Source organism: Diabrotica undecimpunctata, chromosome 3 (assembly GCF_040954645.1).
Source record: "Diabrotica undecimpunctata isolate CICGRU chromosome 3, icDiaUnde3, whole genome shotgun sequence".
NCBI classification, from domain to species: Eukaryota; Metazoa; Arthropoda; class Insecta; order Coleoptera; family Chrysomelidae; genus Diabrotica; species Diabrotica undecimpunctata.
The window spans coordinates 98,558,651-98,574,066 of NC_092805.1; the positions used below are offsets into that span (position 1 = coordinate 98,558,651).

Sequence of the window (15,416 nt, forward strand, 5' to 3'; positions counted from 1 at the left end):
CTTGATATTACTTCTGAATTCGATTACGACGTGGGATATCAGTTTGAAATCAGTTAAATAGAAACTTATGTAACTTAAAAGAATTAAGTTTTTAAACTACAAGAGACCTTACCCTACAAAATCTGTACAATTGAAACAAACGTTACAAGCACAAAAAGGAAATACTAATGAAAGTTACAGCTCAACAAATTCTTACGTTATTTTATCTTACTTACTAAACTGACATAAATTCATCAAATCTGATTTTTGGAAGAAAGTCCCGAACACATTTAGATTTATTGAAACCATCTTAAAAAATACCAGTACAAAATCAAAAGTAAGAAACTTAAAAGTGGGAGTGATTGAGTAGAAACTCATGATTATGTACATGCTGCTAAATGAAAATTTAGTAGAATCAAACGCAAACTAGGGAAATTAGACTATCTTATACAGTTAGACGATACAATAGATTATGGACAATACATATAGATCAAAATTAGATCCATAGGAGAAAATACACCTATACATATATGCCAATACACAACCTACACAATATTTTGACCTGGGTAAAAATCCAATTATTACACGTCCCAATACGGATGGAACAGAAGAACCTAGAAATTCAAAGAAAAATAGTAAAGGGAAACAAAGCTTACTTTTTACTCGCCCATGTGTTCCGCTCCAAAAACACCCACTGGAGATCGAAAATCAGAGTCTACAAAACTATTATCAGACCATAACAGTATGTTATGGATGAGAGACATGGGTGATGACAGAAGACACAAAACGAAAGCTGGAAGTCTTCGATATAAAAGTTGTAAAGTATTTGGATCTGTTAATGAAAACATAGTATGGAGATCCAGTTACAACCATGAACTTTACCAACTCTTCAAAGACGCACCGATGTCAGAAGTCATTAAACTTCAAAGACTTCAATGGGCTCGTCATGTAGTGAGAACGGAAACCAAAAGATTGCCAAAAAGAGCCATGGATATTAAAATGCAGGACGCAAGACCCAAAGGAAGGACACGAAAAATGTGGGAGAATGAAGAGGCAGCGGACGTGCAAAATTTGCTAGACGTGAGAACCTGGAGAAGATCGGCGCGTGACCGGCAACGTTGGAGGCATAGTTTCGTGGAAGCCAAGGCTCGATTTGGGCTGTAGCTCCATTGGATAGAGAGAGAGAGAGAGAGAGAGAGAGAGAGAGAGAGTAATCCAATTACATCTTTTAAATAGATAGTATTACAAATACTTCTGCGTCAAATGAAACAGCACCATCTTCTAGTTCAGTCATTGAAAAATAACGATGTACATGATTCAGATAATACTAAACCAACTGATTCACCACAAATACTAGAGCGAAAATCTGCTATCTCTTTCAATACGCCTGCAGCTATCTCAGACAACAACCCCGTACTCAACGCACAATTTAAAAACCTGGAAGGCTAAACTTGTAAGTACTGTGTGTTATGTTTTTACTTAACCTTTTAGGTTTAACACTTCCTTACGAGGAAGAGAGTGTTATATATTGTACATATTTTTAAGATATGACAATTTTACTTGGACTTTGACGTATGTCACTGAATCGACCCGCTACTTTTGTTACAGTCAGTAATTTTGTTTTGTTTTACTAATTCAAGTGTATGCACCTACAACAGAAGGGACAGAGGAAGAGATAGAAGAACTATACCATAGCATTAATCAAGTCGTAAAAAGGTTGAAAAAGCAAGACCTAAACAAGGGATTAAATGTCGCATCGGAAAGGCAAAAAGTGCATTCTTGACATGATCTCTGTGTTCAAGAGCCATGACCTCACCCTAGAAACAAAAATAAGGCTCCTTAAATGTTGATGTTAAAATAAAACGTGTACTCAGTACTTCTGTACGGAGTAGAAACGTCGACATTGAAGGCGTAAACTCTGGACAGAGGAAGTCACCAATGAAGAAGTACTCCAATGCATTTTGCAAGGTAAAATTGAAGGAAAAAGGGCTCCAGGATGAAGAAGAATATCCTGGCTTGCTAACCTGAGAGCATGGTATAGAAAGAACTCAACACAGCTATTCCGTATAGCAACCAACAAAGTCATCATAGCCAGAATGATCGCCAACGTTCGGAACGGACACGCTCCCTAAAAAGAAGTAATTTTGTATCCATTCTTAATTTGTACAATGAAGCAATACAACATTACAACTAACACAGCATGTACATTGCTTCACTTGGCACTGGGTGTAATAATATGATGTTGTTCAATAAACTTCAAATAGGAAAATCTAGCAAAATTTGAAAACACGCAACGAATCACACAAGACACACTGATGGTGATGTCATCAATGGACGACTAATTTACAGAAATTGTTCCAAAATATTAAGGAGATATGTGATATCGTGACAGGAAGATAAATGAAAGTATATTGACAGTAATAAATGATTGCTTTCACATGAAGAAACGTATGTTAATAAATTATAGTTTCCTTTTAATGAGTAAAATGATATTCTTTTTGTTTCGATGTTTAGAGGCCAATCTAAATAAATTTTCAGAAATTCCCACAAGCATGTATACAAATTATTCTTGAAGTGAATAATACATAAATTTGCTATTATCTTGATGATCTCGTTTTATTTACTTATTTTTTCGTATTCTCACACCTGGTATACTTTTATTGAAGATAATCTGTTTTATGCTCAATTATAACGGCGGCACCAGCGGAAGTGGGTCACTTAAGCACGCGATAAACATCGTCTCGATTATCTGACCATTATAGGGAAATTAGACGTTTATTGGTCTCTACCTACTTTAATCGGAAATGGTCCTAATTTTGGTATGAACTGGATTAAAAAGACCTATTAAAATACTAATATAATTAAGTAATTTTCAGTTTTTTCTTCTTCCAGCGTATCTTTTTTTAACGAAGATTAATGTTAATTATGCGACAATTTGTTAATCTTTAACTTTTATTCGATTTTCTTAAATTATTATTATATGACTAAATAAGTTGTTTGTTTTTAATACACTAGTTTTTTTTAATGGAATCTCGATGTCTCAATATGGAATTTGCACACTTCAGGTTTTTTTTAGCTCCTTCAAGGGTACGGCTAAGACTATTATTGAACATATATTTCACCGATAAAGGACACAATTGCTGTAATGAAATTAAACGTTATGTCATGCAATATAAACATCATTGCAGCATACGCACCGACATTTGATAGCACAGAGGAAGAACTACACAGTTTTTACAAGGAATTAGACAAAATATTGGAAGAAACCAAATAACAGAAGTTAATATTATTTTAGGCGAGTGCAATGCGAAGGTAGGAAAAGAAAAATATGGAGAGTAGTAGAAGTAGGAGAATATGGACTAGGAACACGTAATGAGAGAGGAGAGAGGCTAGTTTAGTTTTTCAAGGACAACAAACTCATTATCAAGAACACATGGTACAAACTACCAGTCCGAAGAATATACACCTGGAAAGTCCTTAGAGACGACGGTGATAACATAGTAAGAACCCAGATTGAGTACGTCTTTATAAACCAAAGATTCCGTAACGCCATAGTATCGACTTAAGCTTACTCAGGGGCAGACATAACAAGTGACTACAACCTTGTTGTAGCAGACATAAAACTCAAACTAAAAAAAAAATAAAAACGGCCACCAAAACACCTAGAATTAATCTAAGAAGACTAAATTAAGCTGATCTCTGCCAACAGATCAAAGAACGAATACACAAGCAAGTCCAGAAACTAGAAAGACAATGATAATTTAACGCCATAGAAAAATGGAGATAGTTATAGAAGATCCTGAGGAATCATACAACAACTGGAGGGCAATAGATCCCCTCCAGCGAGGCTGTTGGGCGGGTGAAGATCCGAAAGGCACCTTCCATAGATGAAGTCATGCCGGAGACAGTAAGACTCGCCGCACTAATATACCCGCAGGTTTTCCTGAAATTGCTAAATAAACTGCTTAAACAACAGCAGTTTCTAACAGTGTTAAAAGACGCTAAGGTTGTCCTTATCCCGAGAGGTAGAGGTAAAGAGGAAGATGTGCGATTTCGGCCAATTTGCCTTTTTAGCTCGGTAGCAAAATTGTACGACCAGCATCAGTTTGTCGCAAGGTGTTCCGCAGGGTTCAGTACTAGGTTCCATGCTGTGGAATGTCCTATAAGACGGGGTGTTGAGGCTACAGGTGCCAAGGGGATGCACTCTTGTAGCTTATGCCGACGGTTGCATTGGTTGCGCAGGCGAATCAGAAAACGGACATGGCTAATGTGGCTAACACAGCCCTGCGTCGTATTAGTAGGTGAATCAGACAGAACGATCTACAACTAGCACCTCAGAAAACTGAGGTGTTAGTTCTCAAAGGGAGCCAGGACAAATTCTCTCTTCGCTTTATAGTGGAAGGTGTGGAGGTTGTACCGGTTATCTCGTAATCTGGTTGTCGGAAGGAGTGAGATTCAGAGTACACATACAAAAGACGGTAGAGAAGGCGAACCGAAATTTGGACGCGTTGATACGGCTGATACCAAACATTGGAGGACCAGGTAGCACCAGAGGGTGCTAAATGGAGTTTTTCAGTCGGTGGTAACCTACGCTGCCCCCGTGTGGTGTAGCGCACTGAGCACTGCGAAATATGCTAAGCTAATGGAGACTTCGCAAAAGCGAATGCTCCTCAGGGTATCTAGCGCATACAGGACAGTTTCAAATGAGGCTCTGTATGTCATTGGAGCGGTAATACCGATCGTTTTGTTGTGCAAAGAGGGAACGAGAGTGTATACGAGGAGGATGGATGGAAATATCGATGAGAAAGAGAGAGGGAGAACGATAGTGAAGTGGCAGAGAGAATGGGCAAATGATAGTGGAAAGGCAAAGTGAACGAAGAAGCTTATTCCTGATCTGAGGCCGTGGTGGGAATGTGAGTTTAGGAAACTAGACTACTTCTTAAAGCAGTTTCTAACCGGACATGGAAGTTTTGGCAGCTTCGCAAATATAATAGGCAGACTGTACTGTTTGTGGGATACCGGACGCACCCGCCCACATTTTTAACTGTCACAGGTGGAAAAATGAGAGGGGAGACTTGAGGAAGAGGCGAATGGGTTTCGGGCTGGATGAAAGAAACATGATAAACATAATGTTAAGAGGAGAGAAAGAGTGGAGAGAAGTACACTGTCTGATTTCTGGGGTGATGAAGAAGAAGGAACAGAAGGACAGAAGGAAATTGAACCAGGGATCTGAAATTTATGGTATTTTTATTTATTATTTTTGGCCTCACGGAAATATTTTCTGATTTTCGTTAATTGGTATGGTTATTTGTAAGTTTTTAGTTTTTCATTTTAGTTGTTCATTGAGTGGCAAGACCACTACTCTGGAACGGTGATTAAGGTTTTAGCTGGAACACGGCTAATCCGGCACTACCCTGGGGTATTCTGGCCTAGTATCCTACTCGGCCGAAAGATGCTTGGGTATCTTGCTCCGTGACATTAGTGACGTTAGATGTCTAAAACAGATTTCCCCCACCGTTGCCCGAAAGAATTCAATGGATACCTTTTTAGGCTCTTACTGGAGTCTGGCAATACGACAATTAAAAAAATAGATCCTCTAAAAGCAAACAATAGATAGCACAAGAAATAAAGTCATTGATATCGGAAAGGAAAAAATACAATTGGCAAGGAACGGTGGTTATCAGAAAAATGTGCAGAAATAGAAATATTAGAAAAATCTTGCATAGGTTTAACAGGAAAATGACAGCTTATTCGACATAAAATTTCCAGTCACAAAAATTGTTCGTATTAAACCCCTATCAGATAACAGTCTTACCTTCTTTGTCAGAGTTTTTACAAACTCAGAAACCATTTTCGCCTTTTTGTCTTGACTATATTTAAAGCCTTATTAAATTAGAGAGTGATGATACATTGGAAATTAGAACAAGACTAAACATATCAGCTATAATGGAGTTATTAACATTATGTACTGATAATACATATTTTCAACTAAATAATGAATTCTATAAACCAAATTTTGGTCTAGCAATGGGCTCTAGTTTATCTCCATTATTAGCCGATATATTTATGGAAGATTTTGAAACAAATATTATTTCTGAACAAAATTTAAAACCCACAGTATGGTGAACATACGTATGATGTATTCTCAATATGGCCTCATTGATCAAAGCTGTTGGACGCATTCCTGAATGATATAAACGATAAAGAAGAGACAATAACATTTACCATGGAAAAGGAATATAATAACACACTACTTTTCCTGGATGTTTTAGTCTCTAAGAACGATACTGAATATGGTAACATATAGACGATACATCATTTATGTTTTTTAAATAACAAACATATAAAATCAGAATTTGGTGTTTATTGAAAGTGCACGACCAAATATTTTTTCCTGGTTTTTCCCTCATAATTTACTATGGAATCACTAACAGGAGATGTTTACTGTCATCATGGCATGTGTTTCTCTTTTTAAAGACGAATTACATGCTATGATTTTTCTGACGGATATTCTCAAGTTAAAGTTGATTTCATGTAATCGAATGAACTATCTTACAAGTAAAGTCGTCCCAGGAACGCAACTCAACAATATTGACAATATTATTTTAAAGTCGTCTACTTTAAAATGTATACTGTATGTCTGAATTGTCAATATAAATGAGTCAGATAAAAATTATTAAAAGAATTTTTTTCTCCAAGTAACAAAAAAACAAAATTTGTTTAATTTACTAATGTTTGTATTTTAATAACGATTTTCGAAGTGGAAATTGAAACATCAATAAACGTACTTTAACCTTTAATTGTGGCTTATTCCCATTTAAATAGCAATTACTTTAACATGCCACAAGAAAATAGCTTCAGAACAATACAGATATACGACGTAGATGCAAGGTGGAGAACATCAAGAACTGGGTAAGAAATAGAAGAGTAGAATAAAATAATCATTTATGCCGAATGACAACAAATAGAGTAGTAAAGACGGAAAGAGATGGTTCCCCAATAGAAAGACGATCAGTAGAAAAACCACGAAAACGATGGAACGACAACTTACTAGAGGCAAACTAAAAAACAGGCAGAGTCATGTCTACATATAAAGATGAAGACAAAAAGAAGACATACGACTTATCTATGCCGACAGAGCAGACACCTAGAGGTTCCTGCTGTGACACAACATTTAGAGTACATATTTTTAACATATTTTTAACATATTTTTCTAGAATGTCAGCATTATCAACAAATGTAGACACTTATAAGAGTCTTATAAGAGTATTATATTGATTTATGTTCCATAAACCAGAAACAGGCGAATTATCTCAGCATCAACCTGAAGGTATTACTTACATACTACATAAAAATAGTAAGAAACCTGACTTGATATATTGTAAAATATTATAATAAACTATACTAGTTTGTTATCGCTATCGCTGATAACTTCTTAAATAGTTGATGCGGAGTTCATCATCATCAAGCTGTAAGTGTCCACTGCTGGATATAGGTCTTCCTTAGCTCTTTCCATCTGTCTCTGTCTTGTGCGGCTTGCATCTAGCTACTGTAAACACGCTTCAGGTGGCCAGTCCATTTGGTTGGTGGCCCATCTCTGCTCCGTAGTATAATACCTCTTATCTTGACTTCCCTTCGACAATACGTCTTGTCTATCGGTTGCTAGATAATCTGGCTACGTGTCGTGTCCAATTCCATTTTAGAGACGTGATTCTTTCGTAGTATCTGTTGTTTTTGTCCTACGACATATTTCTTTTTAATATTCTTAATAACACTATATGGCTAAACAGACACATTAACACTGAGATGAAGTCAAGAATTTATAAAGCCAGTGTAAGACCAATAATGACAAATGCCTCAAAAACAAGATCCGACACCGCCACAACGCAAAGGCTACTGGAAACTGCAGAGATGAGAGTACTGAGAAGAAATACAGGAAATACGCTGAGAGATCGCAAGAGAAGTGAAGACATTAGAAGAAAATGCAACGTACAGTGTATAAATGAATGGACACATAATGGAAAAAAGAATAGAATTACCACATAAGCAGAATGGAACAGACCCGTGTCGTCAAAATAGCAAGAGATAAGTCACCAATCGACAGAAGATGTATCGGACTACCGCACAAAAAACGGAGTGACAACCTTCCATAGAGGTATTAATCCGCCAATGAACAAGCAGAATTGCTTATAAAGAGGAAGAAGAAGAAGAAGACATATTTCTTCATTTGGGATTCCGTCTCTCAGAGAGACATTTAACATCTGGCGGTTCATAGCCCTCTGAGTTACGCGAATCTTCTTTACTACCTTTTTTGTAAGTATTGATGTTTCCGCTCTCTAAGTGAGGATAGGTACCATACTTTCTCGTTGTCAATGGTTATTGCTGTATCCCTATCTAAATCTAGCTTGTTCTCTTAGCAGATAGAGTTTACCTTAGCCTTCAGTCTTTTATCTTAATGATAAACATAACATTTATCTTTTGTCATATGTTCCAAATATAAAAAAAATGAGTCTGCTTTTATAGGTTTAAATTTTCCTTCTTGAATATTGGTTTCCTTATTTTGCCCTTTTTCTTATGACCTCACTTTATAAACAGTTACTTTTTTCTTAAAAGTAAATTCAAAAATTGGTTATATTTTACATATATAATTGATGGATTCGACCGTTACTTGATGGAAATTCATTTTATGTAACAATAAAACACTGAAAACTTTGTTTTCAGTGTTTTATTGTTACATTTTACATATATCTTCTTACTATGAATACAGAATTTTAGTAATTTTTAAGGCATGGTGTCTCAAACAAGTCAAACCTATATTTTTGTAACATAAAGAACGTGATGCATTTAACGGAGATTTTAGTTAATATTTTTAAAATTTTATTTCCTCTAAACTATTAAATTTTTTACCGATACTATTTTGTATTATCTTAACTAATTATATAAAGTTCTTTGAAATGATTACTCTCATACGAATCTAAGAAATTAGAAATAATAATTATAATTATTTCTAATTTCTTAGATTTGTATGAAAGTAATCATTTCAAAAAATTAATAATTATAAAAGAAACAATAATTTTTAAAGCTTTCACAACTAAGCTATATAGCATTACTGCAGATCTTACCTTCATAATCCTGTCCATTAACTATTACCTGCAACAAAAAACACAGTAACATTAACTGATTAGTAATAACGTTAATATGTACACTGGCATTACATTAAAAACGACTGACATGGATAAAGAAAATATTCCGTGAATACGAAAATCATATACCATAATTTCCCTAGCTTAATTTTGGAACATTATTTTGAAACAAGAATATATATATATATATATATATATATATATATATATATAGAAAACTCTTACATATTGGGGAAATCTGCAAGAAAGACTCTAATGAGTATCAGTTGTTTCGCCGAACGTTTTCGCCAAAGAGAATTAATTTGGCTTCTTCAGGGCTGAAAGAGAATAAATTATAATTAGCTACAATATAATATCTATTAAAAACATAAGATAATATATGGTTGGCTCTCTTTTAAGAGTTTACTATTTAACTTATCTGCAAAGATTAAATTTCTTTTCTATATATATATATATATATATATATATATATATATATATATATATATATATATATATATATATATATATATATATATATATATATATATATAAATCCAAATTATCGGGTAAAGTGGTCTGTAATAAAAATCTTTCTTTTTTCTTAATTACTCAATATTTCGCCATTTATTTAACAGCTTCTTCAGGAGTAAACTAAAACAATTTGAACATTACAAAAAATGGCGTACAAATACTTTTTAAAACACTTACAGACTTTAAAAGATTTCGCAAATAAAAAATGACATTGAAGTATTTGAAATATTGAATGTCAAGATTAAATTGTCTTAAGCACGTTCGTTACAGCTATACGATAAAAAATTAAAATTATTTCAAATGTAAAAATAAAAATAACAATAAAAGAAAAGTTAGAAGAATAATATTTCTTTGATGAATTATTAAGGTTAGTTGTTATTAAGATGAATGTTGGCTATTTTGAATATTTATAAATTTTGTTCAATATGTTACAATATATGTTACTTAACTGTCCAGTGTCCGTTTTATAATTTAAAGTGTTTTTATTTTTGTTAATGTAATACATCTCAAGAAATAATCTACTTTTGTAGTTATCAGTCTGTGCCAAAATGTGAGCTTTGTTATAGTCTAGCATATGACCAGTGTTTTCATAGTGCTCAACCACTGCGCAAGTATTTTTTCTCAAGCGGCAATCACTTTTATGTTGTGTGATGCGTTGTTTTAGCCATTGTGATGTTTGACCAATATAGCCATTTTGACATCCTAAACACGGTATTTCATAAACGATATTACTTTTATATAAGGTTGGTACTGGGTCTTTGATTTTTGAAAATAGTTGTTTGCTGTTCATGGTATTATATTTAGCTATACTAATATTAGGAACATTTTTGAATATGGATATGACAGAATGAGTTAGACCATTAATAAAGGGAAGTTTTTTATATTTGATTGATTTGTTGTTAGAATCATGGACGGGACCGTCATAGAAATTAGTGCTGTAAATCAGTTTTTTTAAAATTTGTTTAGGATATCCGTTGTTACGAAAAATTTTGTATATTATGTCCAGATTTTTTTGTAAAAAGTTTTCATCAACAATCAACCAAAAGCCGACAGCATCAGGCAGGTATATAAATTACTATTCAAACCATACCACCCGTCAAAAATATAATACCGTACTAGGTATGAAAAACAGGATAATGTCCATTGTTGATGAAAACTTTTTTTTTAGCTGTAACGAACGTGCTTAAGACAATTTAATCTTGACATTCAATATTTCAAATACTTCAATGTCATTTTTTATTTGCGAAATCTTTTAAATTCTGTAAGTGTTTTAAAATGTATTTGAACGCCATTTTTTGTAATGTTCAAATTGTTTTAGTTTACTCCTGAAGAAGCTGTTAAATAAATGGCGAAATATTGAGTAATTAAGAAAAAAGAAAGATTTTTATTACAGACAACTTTACCCGATAATTTGAACGTAGTTATAAATTATTTTTTGGTCGAAATAATCATTTCTAATATATATATATATATATATATATATATATATATATATATATATATATATATATATATATTCTTGTTTCAAAATAATATTCCAAAATTAAGCTAGGGAAATTATGGTATATGATTTTCGTATTCATCATATATATAATGCTGATTCCCAAAAAATAGTCAGCATAAGTTAGGGATATTGCCAATATAATGGTAATGGTACTTCATTCTGTTTCAAGTATTTGTAAGTAAACAATTAAAAGCTGTTATAGATTTTAAAAAACATGAAAATTTAAGACCTTATAAAGATACTCTTACTTACTAAAATGGAATAAACAAATATAATTGTTAGATAGATAGATAGAATTTATTCATCCACAAAGTTTACACAATTCTTACAAAAAAAAAATGTATAAATCTTATCGGACTAGTCAAAATTTTAGTACAAAAGAGTAAGTACAATATATAGCAAAAGTACACATGATTAAAATAAAACATTAATTACAATAAAATAAATAAGAAATAGAAGTTACAAATACAAATTTAGAACTATTGTGGCAAAAATGTTAAAAATTTAAAAATCCATCAACACTGCAGAATGTATTGTCCATTAAAAAATGAATACACAGTTTGTTTAAAAACTACTTGACCGATTGTGACCATCTTTCGCAAATATAGCAACTAAATAAAAACTCATATTTAGGAAATGTGTTTTAAATGTTTTTATTGTTTATTTAAATAATTATAAACAATTGAAAAACATGCTTACTTTCGGTTTTAATTTTCAATAACTTTTTGTTTAAAGTCATCTGTTAAACGTTTTTATCTAGAATGCGTAGTTTTTTCATATTATTAAAATTAATAAAAAAGTCCTTTTTTTGCTGAAATGTCGCGACGCAGTAAAAGTTTCGATAACCACGAGATAATACACCCTTTCTATCGACATCCCCTAGATATTCCAGTTAAAAAATAGCGTCCAGTAATTTTTCGATTTTTCAAGTGATTTTTCGGCTTCGGTTCATGGATAATAAACTATAAGCAACTAAATAATTATAATATAAATTTAATTATTTATTTCTTTGAATAAAAAATCAAAATAATAGTGTTAATTGTTGATATAGATTTAGTTGGTTTATACAGTTGCATAATTGTTGTAATATTGTTTATTTAATATTTGGCTATATCCCTAACTTAAGCCTCACAGTTTATAAATGTGCTTATAAGAAAATGCACCATTTGGTCGGAAAATGGGACAGACTGTAATTGCGTCTATACTGATTTTTCCTCATTCCGTTTGCGAATAATTGCCGAAAGGTTGTACCCTTGTTTTTTAATGGTTAATCGAATATATGTTAGCGTCAATTTGATACCAAGAGTCAAAGTGCTACACGGTTCTTAAATTAAATTTGCTGTACGTTGCTCTTCGGTACTCAGAATTTTCCTACAGCTAACGATTCGTGAGAAAACATTTCGTTTGTATACCGAAATGACCTGAAAATTTCGTCAAATTAAACACATAATATTTTATTAAAAATTATTTTTAAAAAATTCGTGTAAAAATACCACCTTTTCAAATATTAAAGTGAATTTAGTCTACAGTCAATAGAAACAAAGTTATTCAAATTATTTATACTTAAACCAAAAACGACTCTACTTTAGTAAAATGTTTTGGCAGTGGTAAAAATGACTTTTATTGATTTTAAAAGTTCAATAAAATTTAAACTAATCGATAAATCGTCTTGACTAATTTTTTGGGAATTGTAAGGACTACTTGACTCATCTTTTCATGCAATATCAAAGCCCTATATTCATTTTTGCAAAAGTTATGGCAAATTTTTGATTTTTAAAATTCTATCCTTATTTTGCAATTTCCGAAGCAACAAATGATCGGACCAACATTTATAAACCGTCATTTTAAACATTTGCCCATCTACTAAAAGATGAATAATCCACAACTATAAAAAGACATAAATAAAACGTGGAACGGAATAAAAGGTTGGATATATTCAGCCTAAAAACAGTGCACATCGCGTAAAACCCCGAAAAATAGCGGAACTAAACAGGAAAATAAATAACGTGTGTCATGAACTGGAACAACATGCAAACCGCTATGAAAGTCATGAACTATTTAAAAAAAGTTAAATATTTGGCCCAAGAGTTCAAGTCGCAACTTCAAGTCATTCATGACCATAATGGAGAAGTAAAAACCGACATAGAGAGAGCATTACAGAGGCATGGAAAATTACTGCTCTTCTTCTTCAAATTCCGCTCCTATTGGAGATTGGAAATCATTTTTGAAGAAACATGCAATCAGAGAGGCAGAACCAATAATCTAGCATAAACTAGCAGAAGTAAAGAAGGCTCTTAACTAACTAAGAAACACCAGACAGATAATAGAAAAACGAAGGAACACAACATACACAAAGGCTTTCGATTCAGTAAAATGGGATCCCCTCTGAAGTATAACGAAAAATACGGGAGTACTTAACCACCTAGTTAGTCTAATAAGAAATCTTTATATTAAAAACTCAGTCAAAGTTAAAATACACGAAATATATTCAGATGCGCGTAAAACAAAGAAAGGACTAGACTATATAGTCTAGTTCCTTTCTAAGTATAAGAATATATGTAATGAGAAAAGTACTAGACGAATGGGATGGAGGAATCACTACAGGAGGCAGAAAAATCAGCAACCTGCGATACGCAAATGATACTTATACTAGCAGCGAATGAAGTCGAAATGATTACCATCACTGAACGGCTAAGCCGAATAAGTGAAGAATTGGGACTTAAAATCAACACCGGAAGAACAAAAATAATGATCGTAGACGGAGCAAATAATAATCAACCGCACATACAGCAAGTGGCCAATTTAGAAGTGGTACTACTAAGCTCAGGTTGGTAAATGCCTTTATTTTTTCGATTGCTACATACGCCTCAAAAAAATCTATAGGAGTAAGATCGAAGTCTTCGAAATGTGGGTGGTCTTCTAGGTGTGTGTTGGACAGAACATAGAACTAACCTGTTAATTTTGGAAGAGTTTCATATAAAAATCAAGCTAATATAAAAAGTAAACCCAGCATACTAATTTACTTCGGATACTTTACTAAACTGAAAGAACGGGAATAACGGAACTAGTGGTAGTGGAACGAAATGTAGAAGATTTGGAGGCAGCAAGCTATTAATATTTAGAGTATTACTAGAGTATCACTACGCCCTGCAAAGGGCTCAAGGATCGTGGAGGAGGATAATCTGCCTCCGAACTGTGACGGGCATTTTTGTATTTATAATATCATCATCATCATCATCATCATTTGCAGCTTTATCAACCGTTTCCAATTACGGTGCAGCCTCCCTTATTTCAATGTTATTCTATGTTCTTATTATTATTTGACGATGTCTTAGTTATTCATTGTTCTTATAATTTGCGCTCATTTGCGCCCATATTTTTCTATCTTGTGCTATTCAAGACAACGTTGTTCCTGTTAATTTTCTTATATCATAATCCCATCTGAGATTTGGGCGCCTCTTTGGTCTCTTAGCGTTCCTGGGGTACCACATAGTTGTTCTAGTGGTCCATCTGTTGTCTGTTCTTCTTGCTATATGTCCTGCCCATTGCCATTTCAAGGATTTTATTCTTTGGATTACATCAGTCACCTGGGTTTGCCTCCGTATCCATTCAATTCTTTTACGATCCCTCTTTGTTATCCCTAGCATACATCTTTCCATTGCTCTTTGAGTTACTTGGAGTGTCGACGTTATTTCTCTCTTTAATATCCAAGTTTCACATCCATATGTTAAGACGGGTAATATGCATTGATCAAATACTCTCTTCTTGAGGTATAGTGGCATTTTGGACTTGAAGACTATGGAATTTCGTCCGAATGCTGACCACGCTTGTTTTATTCTTCTGTTGATTTCCGGAAGTAGTGATCCCGATTTATAATATATTAGATATTTAGTAAACAAAAAACCCATTTGAAACCTGGCTGGGTCAGTGTCCCGACAAATAACTTATTTCCCTGGACTAGTGCTAAACAAGCTTGTTTTCCTATGCATTTTACACATCTCTGATCTCTTTTACAAAATTTTGTGTAGATATATAATTTCTAAATAAAATTTTATTTATATGTTATGTTTAATCGATTAAAGTCTATTTCTTGTTTTTGCCAATTATTTAATTCTGAATTTCAATTATGTTTTGACTCCTTTTTATTCTTACTTTCAAAATATCAAAGTTTAGTAATTTCTGTGTAATAAATTATTAATGATAAATTATTATTTTACGTTTAAATAATTTTAAATTATTATATCCTTTTAGCCGTTAATCTAAAAATTTACCCAATC

At 33.0% G+C, this 15,416-nt stretch overlaps 1 protein-coding gene across 1 annotated transcript in view; it reads right to left on the minus strand.

Annotated features, from left to right (window-relative positions):
* Positions 1-15,416, minus strand: part of LOC140437084 (uncharacterized) — a 161,767-nt gene that overhangs the window by 68,649 nt on the left and 77,702 nt on the right. Inside the window, exon 2 of the mRNA XM_072526390.1 lies at positions 9,102-9,129. Coding sequence (XP_072382491.1) covers positions 9,102-9,129 — 28 coding nt within the window. The remainder of the gene's footprint in view (positions 1-9,101; positions 9,130-15,416) is intronic.